Source organism: Trachurus trachurus (assembly GCF_905171665.1).
Source record: "Trachurus trachurus genome assembly, chromosome: 24".
In the NCBI taxonomy this organism is placed as follows: domain Eukaryota; kingdom Metazoa; phylum Chordata; class Actinopteri; order Carangiformes; family Carangidae; genus Trachurus; species Trachurus trachurus.
The window spans coordinates 13,702,513-13,722,244 of NC_139910.1; the positions used below are offsets into that span (position 1 = coordinate 13,702,513).

Here is a 19,732-nt window from a genome sequence, read left to right on the forward strand (position 1 = left end):
TTAAGTTTTACAATCACAGAATAGATATGAATATAGGTTAAACACACGTAACCCTGCTTTCCTCCCTCTGGACTTGTTGTTAGTATGTATGGAGACTTTAAACTCAGCTCTTACAGCATATACTGCCTATATCACAGCCAAATCTCACCTCAGATATTGTATTCACCTCAATTGTATTCTGGTCTATTCAGTAGTCCCTCCCCCCGGAGAAAACAAACACACACACAGATGTACAGTACGAGATGAAAGAGGAGCCTTTTTGAAGAGAGTACAGCAGCAGATCAGACAGGACGACTGCCAGTGATCGTCTGCTCCCCTGCAGGCTCTATAGAGTAGAAAGCAGCAAGCCTCAGAGCACCGCGTGGTATCTGTGTGGATGAGAGACAGAGTGAGGAGGGGTATTAGAGTGGCAGCAACACATAGGGAATTCCTGCACGTCTGTCCCGATGCTGTGCGGCATGTGTGTGTGTGTGTGTGTGTGTGTGTGTGATGCTGTCAGAGTAAAGCTCCTGCTTCCTCCCCTCCTAACCTGCTAAATGGTCCCCTTCAACCCACCCACCACCAGCACCACTCAGTTCTCTCTCTCCACATCAGGACGGGGCTGCTGTGACATCATTCATTCCCACGCACTCTGATTGGCTGGTCAGTGGAGGGAAGCGGATTGTTCCCGCAGCCTACAGTGAGAAAATAAGAGAGAGAGAGAGAGAGAGAGAGAGAGAACGTGGGAGGGAAAGACCGAGGTAGAGAGTGTGTGAGAGGAAGAGAGAGGGAGAGGGAGAGAGGGAGAGAGGGACTAAGCAAGAAAGATTGATGCTGAGGCAAGCCGGCACTGCACCGCCGCTCTCACTCACACTCACACTCACACTCACTCACACGCTTGCACACACAAACAGTCTTTGCATCACGCGTACTCTCACATCACACTCCCAAGCTGCTTAACAGGCAGAAAAAAAACACTGAGTCTGACTGACTCTGCAGCCCGTTACAGCAGGACAGGAGACAGGACAGAGGACAGCGTGGCGTAAAAAAGACGACAGGAGGGAGGACAGGAGGGTGAAGCTTTCCTCCCTGCTTTGCCCCAGAGCAACAGTTCCACCACTGTCATCTCGTGGAAAGGTCCAGAGCTTCGGGGGAGCACTTTAAAGACAGCTCTCTCTTCAACCCACCCCAAAAAAAGAAAAAAAAAAAAAAAAAAAGAGAGGGGAGAGGCAGCAAGGGCAGGAGCAAGGGCAAGTGTAGCCTCTCCTGGAGATTGCCGTGGATGTCCTATCAACGTTCCCATGAAAACAGGCGGGAATCGAGGCGTTGTCAGGGGTACAAGATGGCACGACGAGCAGGGGGCGAAGCTTCCCCAAAAAAGAACTCATCCCTCAACCTGGTGACGGGGTTCTTCCACTACCTCCGCGGTAAGTGGCACAGCTCGTTGCATGGCCGTGATACGATAGATAGAGAGTGTGAGGGGAAAAGAAGTACAGAGTGTGTGTGTTGTTCTGCATGTGTGAAATGTTATACTGTTTGTGTGTGTGTATGTGCGTGTGTGTGAGTGAGAGACTTAGTGTGGCACTGCAGTATGGACTCTACGTGCCTACTGTATGTGAGTGAGTGCATTTCGCAGCGCAATTTTCCTCAAGTGTTCCCTGCAGGGAAGGTTGTTTTTCTTTTTTTTTTTTAGGCTGTGGGTGTGGTGTGGTCTAAGCGAAACATTTAAAGGGGGCGTTTCCACCTTGGCGGAGTGTGTGTGTGTGTGTGTGTCTGCATGTGGAGGTCGCTGAGCTCTGAGCTGTACAGCAGGTGAAGCAGGCAGAGAAGTAGCAGCTCACTGCATGCGTCAGAGCACAGCGGGCAGACTGTCAAAATGTTTGAATCCTCATCTCTCTGTCTGACTCTGTGGTCGTGTTTCTGTCTGTGTTTTAGATACAATGCACTTCTCCGACTGTCTCACTGTCTCATAGACTAGATACGACTGGAAGAGTATATTCCTGTGGACTGGTGTCTTGTCACATTTTCTATTGATCCATGTGTGGAAATGAGAATAGATTGTTTTGCAGCTGAGTTTGTGCATGCACTTCCTTTGCTTTTACCGTCCGTGTCTGAGCCAGTCTTATCACAGTTGGTCTTATAGCACCAGGCTAGATTATAATGATATGCCATTAAGGTCATCTTCACCGTGGGGGGGCCGAAGTGGGGGAACTCAGGGGCTGCGGCTGAAACTAATGATGATGCAGGCCAACACTAGCCGAGGAGGTAATCAAGTGTGTTAAAATGCCGCTGCGAGGCTCGGTTTCTGAGGACATCTGTATCCCTTTGTGGTATTGAAAGAATGTGAGCGTCTGTCTGTGCATGTGTGCATGTGCGTGCGTGTGTGTGCGTGCGGCGAAGTGCGACTGTGTGTGCGCAGAGTTCAAAGTCACCTCGTCCCTGAGACTGTGGAGGCTGGCGTATACCCACGTATGTGCAGACATGTTCTCCGTCACACATGTTCCTGCCGTAGGATGCAGATGGAGGGAGTGGGGGGGGCAGCGGCAGCGGCGGCGGCTGCTAAGTCTTTCTCATTCTCATCTAATATTACCTCCCATCAATATTTGATTATACTCCCGGACCCAATCAAAAGATTAATTCATAGAACGAGGACCAGCTCAGTGGCACGTATGACTATGTGTGAATGTATCTGCATTATGTATGAACAAACCCCACCACACATACACACACAAACACACACACACATACACACACACAAACACCTTGCTATCCATCTGCCCACAGTACCCAGTGACACACTAACCAACTTGAGTGTAATCAAAGCGTCAGCATATTTCATTAAGGTAGAGGAAAGCACTGTGTCAGGCGTCCTCTCTTCGCTGATAACGCGCTTATCTCAAGGATATTGCTCTGCGGCGCAGACGGGACGGAAAATAGAAAAGAAGGAGAAGAAAAAAAACAACATTGTCACATGTGCCAATCACTGTACGCATGATTGGCTCCTTAGTGTCCCACGTAGACTATACATCTGTGTTGTTGTACATTATAATAGGATGTATGTGGCAGCTGCACATGTTACATAGCACAAGTCCCACTTTTTTTTATTACATAGACAGTAATGAAAGGATGAATTACAGCAGTAGTGTGTTTGTTGGCTCAGAAAACACTGAAGAACATACAGTTCCTGTCCTATCTATGATGTTTATATGTATGTATGTTTGCCTTTGCACATATGAGTGACAAGGCTTGATTTATGGCTTGTTTTCATTTAAGTTAAGTGGCTTTTTAGGGGATATAGTCAGCAGACATCTATTCTACGCTATTGATTGCGTGTTTGTTAAATGGGCTTTATCGCCGTCGCCCACAGACAGTGTCCTTCAGTATATGTAGGTAAGTCAGTACATTAAGTTAAGGTCGCCTATATGTGGCATCCTTCCTTTATTGCAATAACATACTTAACGCTTGAAACCTGCGTTCTGAAATGAATAAAAAACCTCCTATAGATCACAGAAGAGGTGCATGTCATCGCATAGGAAGAGCCGCTGCCCTTCTATCATCTAAAGGGCATTTTTGAGAGCAGGATTTTCTGTCCACACTAAGAGGAGTCCAGCCAGTGAAAATGCCATCTCTAAATGTCAAATGCCTTCCCTTACTACATCAGCGTAAGGTATGATTTGGCGCGACTGTGTTCAGACACATTAGACGGAAAGTAATAATATCAAAGTTAGTTAGAGTCGTCATCCAGCTGTGCAAAAACCCAGTCGGCTCTCAGAACAATAGACAATGGGAAGATTGTGTTTTAATCCGCTCTTTGTTTATTATTGCATGTGACTGATAAGTGACGCTCTGGGCTCTGATTTACAGATGAGCAGGAGGCCGTGCAGAAAAGGACATTCACGAAATGGATCAATTCCCACTTGGCAAAGGTAAGAGAGTCTGGTTGATTCCCACTGCTCCCGCCAGCATTGTGTTGTTCCCTTAAACAAACACATGGTGCTTGTGGTGTTTGTGGATTGAAAACTTCCCCCCCATCTCGTTGTTTTTTTTTTCCCCACTTCAAATCTCTTTTCTCTGTTATACACTCCATCCTGCTGCAGTGCTCTCTCTGACATTTGCTCCATTTTCCAAAACACACTGTGGAGCTGGTCATGGGACTGACTGTGCCAACTAAGACCACACACACACACACACACACACACACACACACACACACACACACACACACACACACACACACACACACACACACACACACACACACACACACGCTCACATTCCTGCTTGCATGCCGTTCATATTCCTTTTTATTCCTCCAATCTCTCATGGCTTGTAGCAAGGATTTACTCCCACTCTAATTATCACCTTCACATTACAGCATTTAATACACTCTAAATCTTTTTTTTCCTGCAAGCTACTGTCAGTTATTTAAGTCGTACTAACCTATGGGCACTCTGTCTCAATACGGGCCAATTTAGATTGGTCAAGATAAGAGTTTTTAGTTAAACACTGCCCTTCATTAGCCTCTTTAGAGAGCCTGGACAACAATGTATCTGTAAGTTAAACTAAAAAAATTACACTTAATGCAGCCGTATGCTTAAGAGCCACCATACGCGTGTAATTATTGTATTATACGGCATTAGGCCCCCTCAATTTAACCCATTACTGCTTGAATAGTGTGTCAGGAATGGGTGGACAGGGCAAATATGGCACGGTGCAACACAATTAAGTGCTATTTCAATCTGCGACGCTCCTCTCAAGGCTTCCTGTTAGATTACGACAGCTGTGGAGGCCTTGAACCGCAGTGACGTGGAGCAGAAAATTCATTTGAAAAGCACTCTGAAGGGAATAAACCTTGACGTAATATTAGATATCATGTCTCAGGACCGTGGCAGCAGAAAATAACACGCAAAAAATTTAAATGCCTTGAATTTTTAATAACATATGAGATAAGCACATAGTTTATTTATTAAGTCATTTTCAACACAATTGAGGAGAGCGGTGGTGTCTCTGTGCTATTTCATGGTCATTGAATATGCCGGTATTTGTGTGATTTGGGAAAAGATGAGCACACAGAGGCATACTAAGGAGAGGCATCCCCAAAAATATGGATTATATTTGTTATTTGCTGTCCTATAGGCAGTCTGGTGAGAACAACACCCCTGTTATACATCTGTATGGTTAATATCCTATATCATGTGATAACTAGTGAGATTCAGAGGCGTAGGAAAGTGGATTTCTTCACCTTTAGACTGAACCAGGTTAACTGTTTCCACCTGTTCTTGGTGTTTATGCAAAGCTAAGCTAATTGTTGTTTACAGCTGTACAGATAAGAGCGTTTTCATCTAACTCTCAACAAATCTTCCAATGTCTATAAGTCTTCTGGTAACTGCTAACAGCATAGTGTCTGGTTGACCAACAGTCGTCATACAAAAGCCCTATTGATGCAGCAATAACAGAAATAATCTGCTATGACAAAGAGCCTGGAAATGTCATTTAAATTCCCTTTAATTAAACGATTCACCTAATCAATAGATTAGCGATACCATCACAGCTCCATCAGAAAAGATAACCATGTTTGTTCCCCCTCCCCAACGCTCCTCTCTCTACCTAGTTGATCAAATTAGTTGCTCTCCTCCTCCTCCTCCTCCTCAGCCATCATGAAACTGCTTACCCTTTCACCTGATGCCTGACGTTACCATAGTGACACTGATTGGCCCCCGTATTCGTCTTCAAAAAAACGTCTTAGTCGTCCACGACGGCGGAGAGCTTTGTGATGAGAAGGGGCCAAAAGTCAATTCAAGCTGTTGCAGGGGGATCTGTTGGAATAAGGAAGTGCATTTCTCAGAGATGTCATTCCTGAGGGCTCGTGGAGTTAAAAAAAAAAAGAAAAAAGAAAAGGCTTCTTGTGGGCTTTTCTCACATTTATAAACAGTCCACAAAGAAGCATTTAAAGAGACTCATTAGAAAAATCTGAGAGCGAGAGAGACAGAAAGACAGACAGAGGGAAGAAGCTTTAACAGTTGGTTTAGCTTTGCTCTCAGTGGGATAGATCATGCCCTTGGCTATGCAGATGATTAGGCCACTCCAGTTATCACAGGTCTTTAATACAGTGCCTAAAGGTATGTGATTAATCGTTAGGTGAGTTGAGACACGGCAAAAGGTTTCCTTTCACTAGCACTCCCCCTCCCCCTTTTTACTTTTCTATTCCACAGGTATAACAAAAGAAGTCTTATGAGCTCGGAAAGAGAGAGAGTGTCTATAAGAGAGAGGATGTACCGAAGCTGGTAATTTATACAGAAGATTAATAGCTCTCATTACCCGGAGAGGTTCACCAGATTAAGTCACCGGTTAGAAAACCAAAGGTATGAACTGTCGAAGAGCAGCAGGGCAGTGTCTTTCATTTGGTAAACAGAGGGCGACTTTGTTTAAACCTTCAATTAGTCACGTATATTTTATTATTTCTCGCCTCAAAAATTCTTGTCTACAGAGGCACAGTTTTTTGGGGCTTCAAATAAATATCACGCTTTCAAGTTGCGCCCAGCAGTGGAGTGACATGTGAAAGAGTGAAGGGAGGGGCGGGGTGGGGTAGGGACTCACTACTCAGTGAGCGGACCCCAAGTTTCCATTTTGACAAATCCTTTCTGAGAAGGTTAAAGCTTAATTAGGAATTGGCCGGTGTGAGCAGCAGAGGCCTCATCGTCTCTCAGGCGTTTTTTTTTTTTTTTTTCAGGCAAACAGCTTTAGTGCAGTAATCAGTGAACCAAGTGTTCTCAGAGATTACAGCAGCAGTAAAGTGAAGTGAAGCTCCCCGCTCCTCTGTCGGTGTTTATTTTCCTGCCCCCCCCCCCCTCCCCATACTCCATCTTTTTGAGAGAGGAGCGAGCGGATGAGATACACCATGCAGGCTAAATTCAAACCAAGCACATCTTTGGCACTGAGCTTTGTGAGTGTCTTTTCTGGTTTTTTTTTAAAGTTTTTTTTTTAGTTTTCAACCTGCTAAGTATGTTACTTACTGTTGCTTTGTTGTCAGTGAAGTCAATAACTTGTCCTTTAGATGTTTAAGTCGGTTTATCTGTCAGTCCACTACTTTGGTCCAGACTGAAATATTTCCACTAGTCTTACTGCTACTAGAACTATAATAGTATAGTATAACAGTATACTATAGTGGTGACTGACACACCATGTATCACCATCAGAATAAATATAAGCTTGTCAATTACTTCGAAAATACCAGCAAAACTAAAAAACAGAGCCTTAATTTTAATGCCAAGTCAAAATGGATATTATGCTCACATGCTAAAATAAGATGCTGAACATGGTAAACATTATACCTGTTAATCATCAGCCTGTTTCCAGTGTCATTATCAGCGTGTTCGCACTGCTGACGCCAGCATTTAACTCAAAGTGCTGCTGTGACTAAGGACATCCTCTCAGAGCTGCTACCGTGGCTGTAGTAGACTATTAATCTTGTCAATATATAAAGCCAATACAGCACCTGAATACAGAAAGGCCCCAAAATGATGGGATCTCAAAGGCAGCACAATACCTGCAATATAATACCTGCGCTGGGACAAGGACTTTCAATGACATACATTATGGGTTACATCTTACTGACAGATATATATATTATATAGTCCATATATAGTCCCTTTTTTTGTTGTAATATTTTACATATTGTATAGACTTTTGATAAAAGGAAGTTTCTGTTATTCTTTCATGCATTGTATTATTAAATAGTAAAGACGCGTTCATCCGGTTTGACCCAGGTGTAATGTAGCTCACTGTGAGTTTAAAAGTCAAATGCGCGGTTGATTGTACATTCAGATGATGCCCATTCAGAAAAAAATACATTACCATCAAAAGATTTGCACAAAAGGTGTCTATAGTATCAGTTGTTCCTTCAAAGTGGATGTATTGCAATTCAAAGTGAAAGCCTATATTCTTCTTCTCTTTCTTTCTGCCCCTCCCTCCATCTTTCACGCTGTTGATCTTTTGGAATCCACTGAGTCAAGTGCAGCGGGGGAATAATACGAGAGCACAGACAGACGAACATGCTGAAACTCCTTTGCTCACAATCAATTATGGCCCAGACACTCATAAGTAATTAGCTCATTAAGCCCTTGATTTATTTTTTTTTAGCTCATGTGGCTGAGCAGAGGAAATGGATATTACTTTCTTATTTTGTAATTAGTCAGAAATTTCCTCATTAGCTTTGGGATTATCATGAACAAATAGGTAAATTTAACTTCAATTAGCTTGTGGTTTAATTTATCCCTTTGAAGGGGGTCTTTCTAAGTGTTTCCTCTGTCACTTTATGATAGGGGCACGAGTGCTGTGTGTCTGAATATTCTAATATCCAAAGCCATGAAATGACATTAGAAGAGGAATTAGCAAGAAGAGCTACTGTATTTGCTAATTAATTTTGAAAGATGTGAGGTTAGTGTCCCCTCTCTCTCTCTCTCTCTCTCTCTCTGCCTTCTATCATCTTTCTCGCTGCCACTCTTTTTACTCAATTATACCACACTCTCGTTTTTCCACTTTGTTGGGGGGTCGTAGAGTTTTCTCTCTCTCTCACCACACACACAATCACACTCCCAGTCCATTTACACGTGCTAACACAGACACACTCGTCTCGTGCAACACATCCCAGCTTCCGCCTCTCCTCTCTCTTCTCTCTCTCCTCTCTCACTCTCTCGCTCTCACTCTGTTAATCTCCCTGTGAATGGCTCGTTCGTCTGAATGCTGCCCCCCCTCTCCCTCCTCTCTTTCTAAACCTCTTCTCAGCCCCAGCATGTGACTGTGCTTTAAGAGAAATCCTTGATGTGGCGTCGGAGAGAAACTAGAGATATGTGGATTTCCCCGAGTCTGGAAGTCTGTGTCAGGTCATGGATGAAGTCAGTGAGAAGGATACAGTTTGAAATCATCAGCATATTTTAGGATTTGAGGACCCCCATTCAGAGCCCGCTGAGTCCCTGCTTATGGCTGACTCTAGCTGTCAGTAATACACGCCGCCGCCAAACTCTTTCGCGGCTTCCAGAACATTTTTCACAAGGATTTCCTTTATCCATGTTTCACAAGTTTAAATTAACGTCTTACGGTGTAATATATTTATTGTATTCTGGTTATTTATTCGCTGCGCCTCTTAAAGCGGGATAATGTGCAGAAAATCAGTTCTTCAGACATAGTTTCATGTACATTGCGAGAGCTATTAAGACTCAAATCCCAGGGCTTTGCATTCCAGAAAAACTGAGAAAGCTTTGTTTGAATTAATGGTATGCAACTTTTATGTAAACAGGGAGTTTATATAAATACTTTTGTTTACTGTAAGTAAACCCTGAGGTACTTATCGAGCAACGTCTCTTCATGCATTTCTGCAGTTGCAAATTAGATTTTTACCTCCACATCTCTCTCTCTTCATCCATAAATGTTAATAACTGAATTTCATCATTGCTCCACGTTTTACAACCCCCATTTATTTATTTTACAAAGCAAAAACATAAGAAATTACAAATAAAGCCCGTGTTTCTGTTTGTTTTTCCACTCAGCGTGCGCCGCCTCTGGTGGTGACAGACCTGTTTGAAGATATAAAGGATGGTGTGATGCTGCTGGCGCTGCTGGAAGTCCTCTCTGGACAGAAGCTGGTGAGTCTCGTGGTCGTCTCTCCAGCATGTGATTTGGCCGCAGACTTCAAATACTTCATATCCTCCTCTGATCTCACTGGATTAAATTTTGACTAGATCACGTTGAGTTGATTTAACACAGAGCGGCCTGGTCAAGTAGCAAAAAGACTGTCAGCGGTTTTTTTTTTTGATTGCTTGTTGTTGTTGTTGTCAACATTGAATCTGCAAGCGTTTTTTGACAACTCTTAAAAGAGCTACAGATCTAACGCAGGGCATGTGAAACAGGCCGTAATGACATGGAAATGCTTATCGATTGAGTTGTATTAGGATGTTTGAATTGAATAGGAAAACCCAGATTAACAAGGACAGACAAGAGAACACACACACCGAACACACACAACTCAAACAAATACTCACACACACCTTGAGGATTTTGCTTGGCCAATATTGCCTAAGGTCTTAGCTGTCTGTGTCCTATTGATCTGGCTGTTTATAGCCAAACACATGTCTGATTGGACCTCTGTCTTTCTCAGTTAATTTCTGAATCTATATTTTCTATCTTAATCTCTGTGGCATCGTTTGATTCCTTTTTGTCTCACTGTGTTTGTATTTGATGATGGTGTCTTTTGTTCCTCGCTAGATGTCTGTACATGCACCATATTTGATGCTTACAAGTACCAGCATCTAAAATAATCTTTTCAATATCACAGTTCTGTTTCATCCACAATATCTATTTCTCACCTTCTCTGTATCTTTTTTTTTTGTTTGTTTGTTTCTTTCCATCTCCATTGTTCCCTGTTTCCCTTCCAGCCATGTGAGCAGGGCAAGAAGCTAAAGAGGATCCACTGGGTCGCCAACATCGGCACAGCTCTCAACTTCCTCGAGGGTAGGAAGGTAAGAGTTCAGCCCCTTCTTTTTATGTTTCCCCCCCCCCTCCATGTTTTCCCCCTCCTGCAGCGCTCCCTGCTCAGCTGCTGCCTCCTGGGTGCAAACATTGAGCCTTGACCTTGTGTGACCTGTTTCCCCTTCCTCTCCGCCTCTCACTCTCTCCACTGACATCCCTCTTTTATCCAGATGCTGGTGTGTTGTGTCTTTGAAGATTTTTTCTGCGTAAATAAATGAAGTAAAACCACAAATTCTTTGTCCTTATCCAACTGGGATTCATTTCTTTGTCTGGCTGCCTGTAAATTACTAGAAAATGATCTGAAAATGCAATTACTTCGCTATATAACTCTATGCCCTTTTCTCTCTCACACATTTGTGTTTTCTTTCTGCCATCTGCTGTCTCGACTTTAGATTAATAGCAACAAATTCAGTGGCAAAAAAAACTCACTTTGCAGTTTTGGGTGTAATCATCCAACTGCATCAAGTGCCCCGCCGTTAGATTAGCAAAACATTATCGAAGCTTCGCCCGCCTCGTTCTCTTGGATATACATAAATAAAGCCATAAGTATGAGCTGGCGTCTGCAGGGACATTGATTTGTCTTCCCCGAGTGTGACAGGGTTAAAACTGTAAATCCTACACCAGTAATCTGCAGTCTGGAAGATGAGACGCCACTGGGCAATGTATGTCTGTGTGACGTGTGCGATCGTCTGAAACACAGTGGAGAAAATTAAATGTAAATATGCTCTGTGTGTAAATGTCTAAACCATATTTACATTTTTGCTTTAGAAGCCCAATCCCTTTACATCCACATGCATGTTTCTCTCCTGTGGCCGTTTTTCAGCATGTGGTGCTATAACGATGTTTACCATTTAATAAATCGTATTTATACATTGTTATAAACCTGTAATATATGTATTAAAGTGTCACTTTCAAATCCTCAGCTGTAATGTCACCAAGGGCTGTACTGACAATTATTTCACTATTGTTTACTCTCTTTTATTTTTTTCTTAAGGCTGTGATATAAGAGAAGATATGGAGAAATTTCCCTATCATAATTTCTCAGAAGCCAAAGTGATATCACCTTGGGCTTCAGATTACATGTCTGTCTAATTGCCCAAATCCCAAACATAATTATTTGACGCTGAAACAAAGAAACTCAACAAATCCTCTTATACATGAAGCTGAAAACAGCCTAATGTTTGACTTGATGAATCATTTCAACAATTTACAAATGATCAGAATTGTAACTGATATCTGTGAATTGTCTATGTAAACACATTGTTGGTGCCACCACTTTATCCTTTTCTCTTTTTTTGCATGCTCGTCTTGTGTGTGTTTGTGTATATGTGCTTGTGTGGTCGTAACAAAACACTTCTATTAACCGGTCCGGCCTCACACCACGTGTGTTGAGTTGCCACTATAACATGCTGTGTTTTCTAATATGAAACCTTGTATTGCATGTGTTCTTATCAGCCACTAGCCCACGCTTCCCCACGCTGCCCTCGCCTGCCCCCAATCTCGTCCTCCTCCATGCTTGTTCACCTAGAAGAAGTGGCATGTATTACCATATGATGACCTGTTGTGCTGCAGCGCCTCAGTAATATAACCCTCTGTGTGATAATATAGAATACTTCATCATATCACAAGATACAGCCCCTCCACCTCTCCCTTTTTTCTTGCCCACCTCTCCCCTCCCCTCTCTCTGTATCAGTTTCTATGTCTGTCCATCTCTGTTGGATATAATCCTTGCTGCCTGTGCGGTGGCGATAGATGTCTCCTCTCAGCCAACCACTCAAGTTATCTCACCTCAGAGATGCGACGCTATCTGCTATCTCGCAGTCAATGAGCCGTACCCCTTCAATCAAATGTATCTAGAGTACTGTACTTCTAAACTCTCTCCCCTTCTCTCTCTCCTTCCTCCGTCTCTCACTCTCCCTCTTCTCCGTTTTCTTATCTGCCCTCCAGTCTGCCTACAGAGGATCTCCGGTCAGTATTCATAATGTTTGTGCAGGACATGGGGAAAGATAGGGTCAGGATTATCCACATGCGGTAGTGCTGAGGATTATGAACACACTGTATATTGTTCATTTTGTGTAAACATGTGTTCGAAATCGAATGACCAGATTGGGGGGAAATTGTGTGTACTTAATCCATATGTATGAGGCTATAGTGAAGTATAAATTGGATAAACTGGACGTGATTGCAATCTGGAAATTGTATGGTCTTGTTATGAGAAACTGAAATAGTGGATTTTGCGTTTTTTCTTCTTCCCCCAGATCAAGCTAGTCAACATAAACTCCACAGACATCGTTGATGGACGACCGTCAATCGTACTGGGATTGGTGTGGACCATCATCCTCTATTTCCAGGTGACACATTACACACAACGACCATGAGTTAGTTTATCCAGTGTGATTTACATGATTCAGTATGTTATATTGGTGTTAACTAAGTCTCATGGTGTCAGTGATATCAGCAGATGACAATATTTCACTACAAGGACTCGAGATAGGCAAATAACATGGCAGCCAGTATACAAACAGCATGCTAATAATTGTACATTAAGTATCAGGAGTGTTGTTAACTGCCAATACTTAATAGATAAACAGGATGCTTGAAATGTATGTTTTTCTAGATGGCAAAAAGAAAAAAAAATAGAAATATGAACTAAAGAGAGGTCTAAGATGTGAGAATCAATCTTCTGAAGCATCCACTCTAAAATGAGAAGGCGCTACCTCGGGCAATTTAGACATTCACAGATCAACAAGAGCTTAATCACAACACCACAGTCTCTTAGCAACATCAGTGCACGTATGCCCGCTATTCCAGCAGACACGAGGATATTAAATAAAGGGAAATGTACAACACTGCAAAATGTACTTACTCACTCACTGACATATTGACGTATTTAATTTCACATTGATGTTTATGGATTTTCTGAGTTGTGAGCAGCCACGGTTTGCTCCGGCGGTCGAGAGGAGAAACCGAGAAGTAGATTATGCGTGCATGGACATAAATCTTCAACAACTGCCCAGCTGGCTAGGGCCGAAATCTAATAATACATTTTGAGGCTGTTGTCCCCAGAGGTGCACATATTTTGATTATTTCTCCACACATGGTTGATATTATGGAGCCTCTCTGTGTTGATAAATATTTCATCATTTGTCAATTGAATTGGGATTTTATATAATCGGAGATACAGAAGAATAAAGTCTATCTAGGCGATCACGATGAGCACAAAAAAACAAAATAAAAGATATTAAATGTAAATGTGCTAACTGGCCTAAAGGTGAAGTCGGTACACTGAGTTGGCAAAAATGAACAGCTGCAGAACTTTTCACCTTGCTGCACTGATGTGTGACCCAGGATGCTTCAACTGTGACAACATTTTATTCCTACAAGACTTTCAACTGCTGCATGCACCAGTGTGGAGCTGCTCACTGGTGCACAACCTGAATATATAACATTATGTATTCATATATATGATATTATATAACAACGCTATAACCATATAGGTGCTATAGAACTCTTTCAGGCGCATTCATGAGGTCTAATAATAAGATTCAAAGTCACTTGATGACGGAGTGACTTGATTATTTTTAGATTCATGTAACCAAACACAAAGGTCAAATATAAACAAGTGGAAACTAAGCATGGTGCTTTCATTAGTCGTCATCCTATCACCAAAGGTAAAAATGATTCTCGAGTAAATATGGAGGTGACTAAATAGGTGTGGTGGCTTGACTTTCCCCACTCTCCCGTTGTCTGCAGATTGAGGAGCTAACCAGTAGCCTACCAGCACTGCAGGGCGTTTCCAGCAGCACCTCCTCACTGGACAGCTCCAACAGCAGTACTGACACCACCAGCCCACCCGTCAAAAGGAAACCTCTCCCACCTCAGGGCGGAGCCAGAAAAGCATTACTGAGATGGGTCCAGCAGACAGCCACCAAGTATGTAGCTCATGTTGAGTGACTTAAGGCGAGACATTACAGGCAAAGTCATTGTTTTTTCATGCACTGGTCAATTTCAAGATTTTGGGCTATGTCTTCTTTCTGTCTAGTGGAAAGAAATGCTCTGTCTCCTCCACAATGACGTGGGCTCCAAAAATGGTCACTTCCTTTGTATCAGCAACAAATCATAAAAGTATGATTGACGATAACAATTTATGAAATTTTACAATACAAATCTTTATTCTCAAAATGAGTTTTTCCCCATACTCTAGAAATCTCCACTTCAGCAGCACTTACAGACATTAACCCTTCCAGTTGTATTCCTTTCTTAAGGGGCTTACAGAGGGGTTTGTTGATATACCATTCACAGCTTGATTTATACAACATTTCATTCCTAAAAACATGGTGAAATTAGATTTTCTTTTTAGGGCTGTTGACAGTATTTTCTCATTTACAGAGTGATAAAATAGATATCCAAAACCCCCTCTCTAAAACTTCTGACTCTAATGTGTCAACAAAATAAAAAAAGAATTTTGAAACTACCTTTAACCATTGTTCAGATTTTTGTTCTGGAAAAGTATGCAAATTAGCGCATATATGGCCTCATTTACATATTGAAACATTACATTTGTAATACAAAAATAAAATTGTCGTAATCTAAGTGATAAACTTGGGAAGTTTCATGGTGATATCTGTTTACATTTTTACCTTATTCACCTGTAATGTCTCACCTTAAAAACACAAATACACCAAATGCTGTGTTTTCCATTATATTACCAGCATGAGGATCAAATACTTTGTTTTTGTCTGCTCTGACCTTGTGATCCTCCTTCTTCTCTAGACGCTTGGGGCTTGATGTGAAGGACTTTGGCCCCAGCTGGCGCACAGGTTTAGCATTCTTCGCAGTCATCCATTTCCTCCGGCCCAATCTAGTTGACATGGAGCTTGTATGGAGGAGGCCCAACCGTGAAAATCTGCAGGAAGCCTTTTTATTGGCTGAGACTGAGTTAGGCATTCCACAGCTTCTTGACCCAGAAGGTAAACAAACATTTCCTTTGAGACTTCTTCATTAAGTAAAAAACTGAATTGAACAGGTCTGGAGTCAGATAACAACCGACCACATTTGTGCAACATCATGGATTTGAATTATTTCTGTAGTCCCTTAAGGTTTTATTACATTTTATCTTCTTCTCCTGCTATGGATATGTGACCTTTGCGTTACAGACTATAACACAGTGAAGAAGCGTGATCTACAAATGATCTTTAATAGAAAACAATGTGACCTTTTGTGAATGAGAGAGAATTACCCCCACGTATCATCAGTAGCTACTCATCTACAGTATCACAGCATCAGATGTGCACCTCAGTGTCACTGCCAAACACCATCTGTGCCCCTTCACGCTTGCCCCTTCAGAATGAACTCTGACAAATCAAGCTTGTCATCAGTGTAATTAAGGTCCATTTAGGCTGAGAGATAGATTTAACACAGTACAACCACCAAACTCAACTTCTGAATCTGAAGTGCGTAAGATTGTTTTCATTGAAGGTGCCGTTCCTCGATAGATATGTCACTCAAACATGTTTTTCTCAGCACATGGTTTTTTTTCTTCCCCTTCATGCCTCAACTTGATTTGACTTTCCAATTGCATTCATTTGGTTCCCTGCCTCCCCAGATGTCGATGTAGACAAGCCGGATGAGAAATCCATTATGACATACGTCGCCCAGTTCCTGAAGCATCACCCTGACCGAAGGCAGAGCGACTCAGACGGACAGACCGAGGAAGAGGTAACCAGCTGTCAGATTTGTCTCAGTCTGGATAGTCCATTTGTTCTGTTTTCTCTCTCTGCATCCATAATGTTCTGTCTTTAGATGTTAGATACATGTCCCCTGTATATATACAAGATGACTTTTGTCTTATTTGTAGAGTTAATTGTGCAGCAGGGTATTTCCAAGTATTGCTTGTTGCTTGTTTCAACCTATGTAAGTGCAAGGTGGCAAGGCTTTTTCATGGTGCAGCAGAGTTTTAAAAAAAAGTCAAGCAATTACCGATGTTCAGACACTGTGGCTTCCACCTATCTGCTACTCAAAGTAGGTTCAAACAAACACTTGTCATGTTACTCTAGGTCTGGTAGTGTGTTTCTTGTTGTATGTCATCTCCTGTTGCACATCTCTTTTTCTTGGTATGTCTTCTTGTCTTTCTCTTTCTGGTGTTTTTGTGTGGTGACTGCTTTCCTGTGGTTGTTTTTTGCTGGCCTCTGTCCCACAGCGTGGCCTTGCTCCTCGCGATATAGAGGAAATGTTAGAGGTAGGTTATATAGTAACTTAAGGTCCCAGGGGCAGGTTTTCCATCATTTTCCGCAGCCCAATGCAATTAGCACCCATGCACAATCATGGTTTCCATATAAATGTGATTAATGCTTATTTTTGTGGCTCTTCTATTGGATTACAGTACGGCTGTCTATTGTACAGTGTATGGGTGAGATTAAACATTGTTTTCCCATGTCAAAATAGAGCCTATATGCTAATATCACCTCTTTATCTTACCTGATGTGATATTCCTGCCGCAGGGTTCCTGAGCCACGATAACAAAAGGAAGTCCAGTATAATAAGATGTGATATTACCATTTATTAATGTTACCACCTAGCGCTATTCCTCCTGGTTCCATTAGCATGACAATGAAAGCCTCTGGCATTGATACAGCGTATTTGATGGAAAGCTTGTGAATAGAGGGGTTGCCTGTTTTTAAGGTTAACAGTGTCAGGAGCTGTGGTGGTGCGCTGCAAAGCCAGCCCCAACCACTTGCTTTTTTTGTGTGTGTGTATGTGTTTTGTTGTCTTACAGCGCCGATTAGGCTTTTTATGGTTGTTGTGTTTCACACCTGCTTTGTTTCTTTGTTGACAGTTCTTATTAACGCGCTCATGTGTGTCGTGAATGTCCTCTTCCACTCAGAGAAGGTCAATTGGACATTGTGTTTGCACATAAAAACACCAAAGTTTTATTATTTAAAACAGACAACATAAGCCGGGTAAAAAAATATATATTTGCAGAGCTTCTATTGAGTACAATATGACGGACAATAAAGTGCTTTCCTGTCTAATTTAGCTTAATCTTCTTTCTTTTTTCTTCTTTTCATATCTTAAGCTGTCATAAAGAATTAAGTTTGGTCTTCCTACAGGAACCAATGTGAAGTGAAAAAACTGGACAGACTGAAACTGAATAGACAATCACACAGGCTTTTGAGTGGCACGGTATTATCGTCATGGTTACTTAAAATCCATTGAAATGTTAGCAGGGGGTCTTAGATACAGCACCCTGTTTAAGCTGAGCGTTTTTGGCAGCTGTGGGTTTTTGACATTTTGTCCTACAGAGAGACACTGGGGATTAGGAGAACACATGTTTACTAGTACATGCTTTGCCCCCTCTTTCACCCTCTTCCTCCCTCCATCCTCTCATCAACCCCTCGAACATCTCTCTGGTTAATTACTGTTTCTCTCCATCGTTTTCACCCTCCTCTTTACTCTTTTACGTTACACACTCTCTCTCTCTCTTCTCATTGTATTTGTTTTTCACCCCCCCTCCGCCCCTCCTCCTCCCTTTGCACTTCCCAATGTCCGTGTCCCATCCTTTCACCCTTCCCTCACCCCGTCACCCCTCCTCTGTCCCCACCTCCTAGAGAGAGCAGCGAAAGAGCCTGAGGGAGCTCAAAATGTGGCTCGACCAGCTGGAGAGAGATGCAATACAGGCTCAGGAGACTGAGGGCAATCTCGCTCAACAGTACCAGGTTAGTGTCTGTGTGTGTTTCTCTGTGTGTGTGTGTGTGTGTGTGTGTGTGTGTGTGTGTGTGTGTGTGTGTGTGTGTGTGTGTGGTTTAAACTGGGCACACGGGGCACAGACGCTCCTATTATTAGCTAATCAGTGGCTCTATACACTGTGGGGATCAGACGGCAGCCGTCATATTTTCAGTCAATCTGGCTTATTTCACCAAGCCCCAGGATACATTCCTTATTCCACAGCGTGTGGGATATTCCCATTTTCCTTGCGCATTATTCAGAAGAGTCTGAGAATCTGAAGCCAGAAAGAGAAAAAGAGAAAAAGAGAGAGAGAGAGAGATGGCATTCGGAGCCAATTAGCCGCACATTTTCATGAGTGTCTGATTAGACACCAATGGGAAGAGGGCGTGACCCCTGAGAGAGCACTTACTCTGATGACTCTATTTTGAACTTGAATATTTTTGCACATTCACCAAAAAAAAACAAAAAAACAAGAGATGTGTGAGGTATGAACTGATTTAATGTGCAGTGTTGGGTTGTGTTTTATCTTTGCAGTTGTTCAAGAGTATTCGTGTGCAGTTGGAGATGAGGAGGAAGCAGGTGGAGGCGGCTTTACAGTCCACTCAGAGAGACGGGATACTGACTGTGGATCAGGCTCTGGTCAAACAAGCCTGGGAGAGGGTCTCCAACAGGGTGAGACGAGATGGATGTGCCATCAGCCTCTCTGTCAGCAATTTATAAATGATGTCTCTGGGATCTGTGGGATCTTACTGTTCTCTATTATTTATTTTACCATGTTCCTTCTTGTCTCACTAATTGGAAGATAGAAAAAGAAAACATACACAAAGCTGCAGTCAGTCAGTGGAGACCAATAATAAAAACAGGAGACACAAGACAAGTTGTTGTTGTGTGAGATTCAGAGTCCCAGGGCAACTGTCTACCACACTGAGTCGACTTCTGTTTAATCTTTTCACCTTGTAATTTGTGCCTCCCACTTATTGATAATCTATTTTCATGTAACACTTGATTAAACAAGAGCAAAGATGCTCTGCAGTGTGTTTATAGCCAGAATGAGATCATCAGTTTACATTGTGACTCATTTATCTGTATTTTCACTTTTGTGCTCTATCCACATGCACCACAAACTGAACTGGATAATGAATCTTCTTTATAGTGTTTTTTTCCACCCCTGTTTGTTTTGCATGTCAGCTCCTGGACTGGCATCTGCAGCTGGACAGGTCTCTCCCTGCTCCGCTCAACGTGGTGGGGGCATGGCTGCACCAAGCCGAAGAAGCCCTGCGAGAAGAGATCATCATCCAGCAAGCGCATGACGTGACAGCTAACACTGTCCGTAGAGCTCTGGAGCAGCACAAGGTGAGCACGCGGTGCTATGCAGAAGATGCAAATCACCTTACAGACTATGCAAATCTCAGAGGGCAGAAAGGTGTCAGATAGATAGAGGCAGCAGCCTGTAAAATAATACTCACTATGAGCAGCAGCAGCAGCAGTGAAGATCCTTGCATTT

The 19,732-nt window shown here is 42.5% G+C and overlaps 1 protein-coding gene across 1 annotated transcript in view; it reads left to right on the top strand.

Moving 5' to 3' along the window:
- Positions 1–1,321: 1,321 nt before the first annotated feature.
- syne1a (spectrin repeat containing, nuclear envelope 1a) overlaps positions 1,322–19,732 on the top strand; it is a gene marked incomplete at its 5' end in the record, with an annotated part of 127,628 nt that continues 109,217 nt past the window's right edge. The window contains 12 exons of the mRNA XM_084001067.1: positions 1,322–1,406; positions 3,844–3,905; positions 9,525–9,620; positions 10,410–10,493; positions 12,451–12,471; positions 12,762–12,854; positions 14,257–14,435; positions 15,277–15,473; positions 16,109–16,221; positions 18,111–18,218; positions 18,763–18,900; positions 19,417–19,581. Of these exons, the coding sequence (XP_083857193.1) occupies positions 1,322–1,406; positions 3,844–3,905; positions 9,525–9,620; positions 10,410–10,493; positions 12,451–12,471; positions 12,762–12,854; positions 14,257–14,435; positions 15,277–15,473; positions 16,109–16,221; positions 18,111–18,218; positions 18,763–18,900; positions 19,417–19,581 (1,341 nt within the window). The remainder of the gene's footprint in view (positions 1,407–3,843; positions 3,906–9,524; positions 9,621–10,409; positions 10,494–12,450; positions 12,472–12,761; positions 12,855–14,256; positions 14,436–15,276; positions 15,474–16,108; positions 16,222–18,110; positions 18,219–18,762; positions 18,901–19,416; positions 19,582–19,732) is intronic.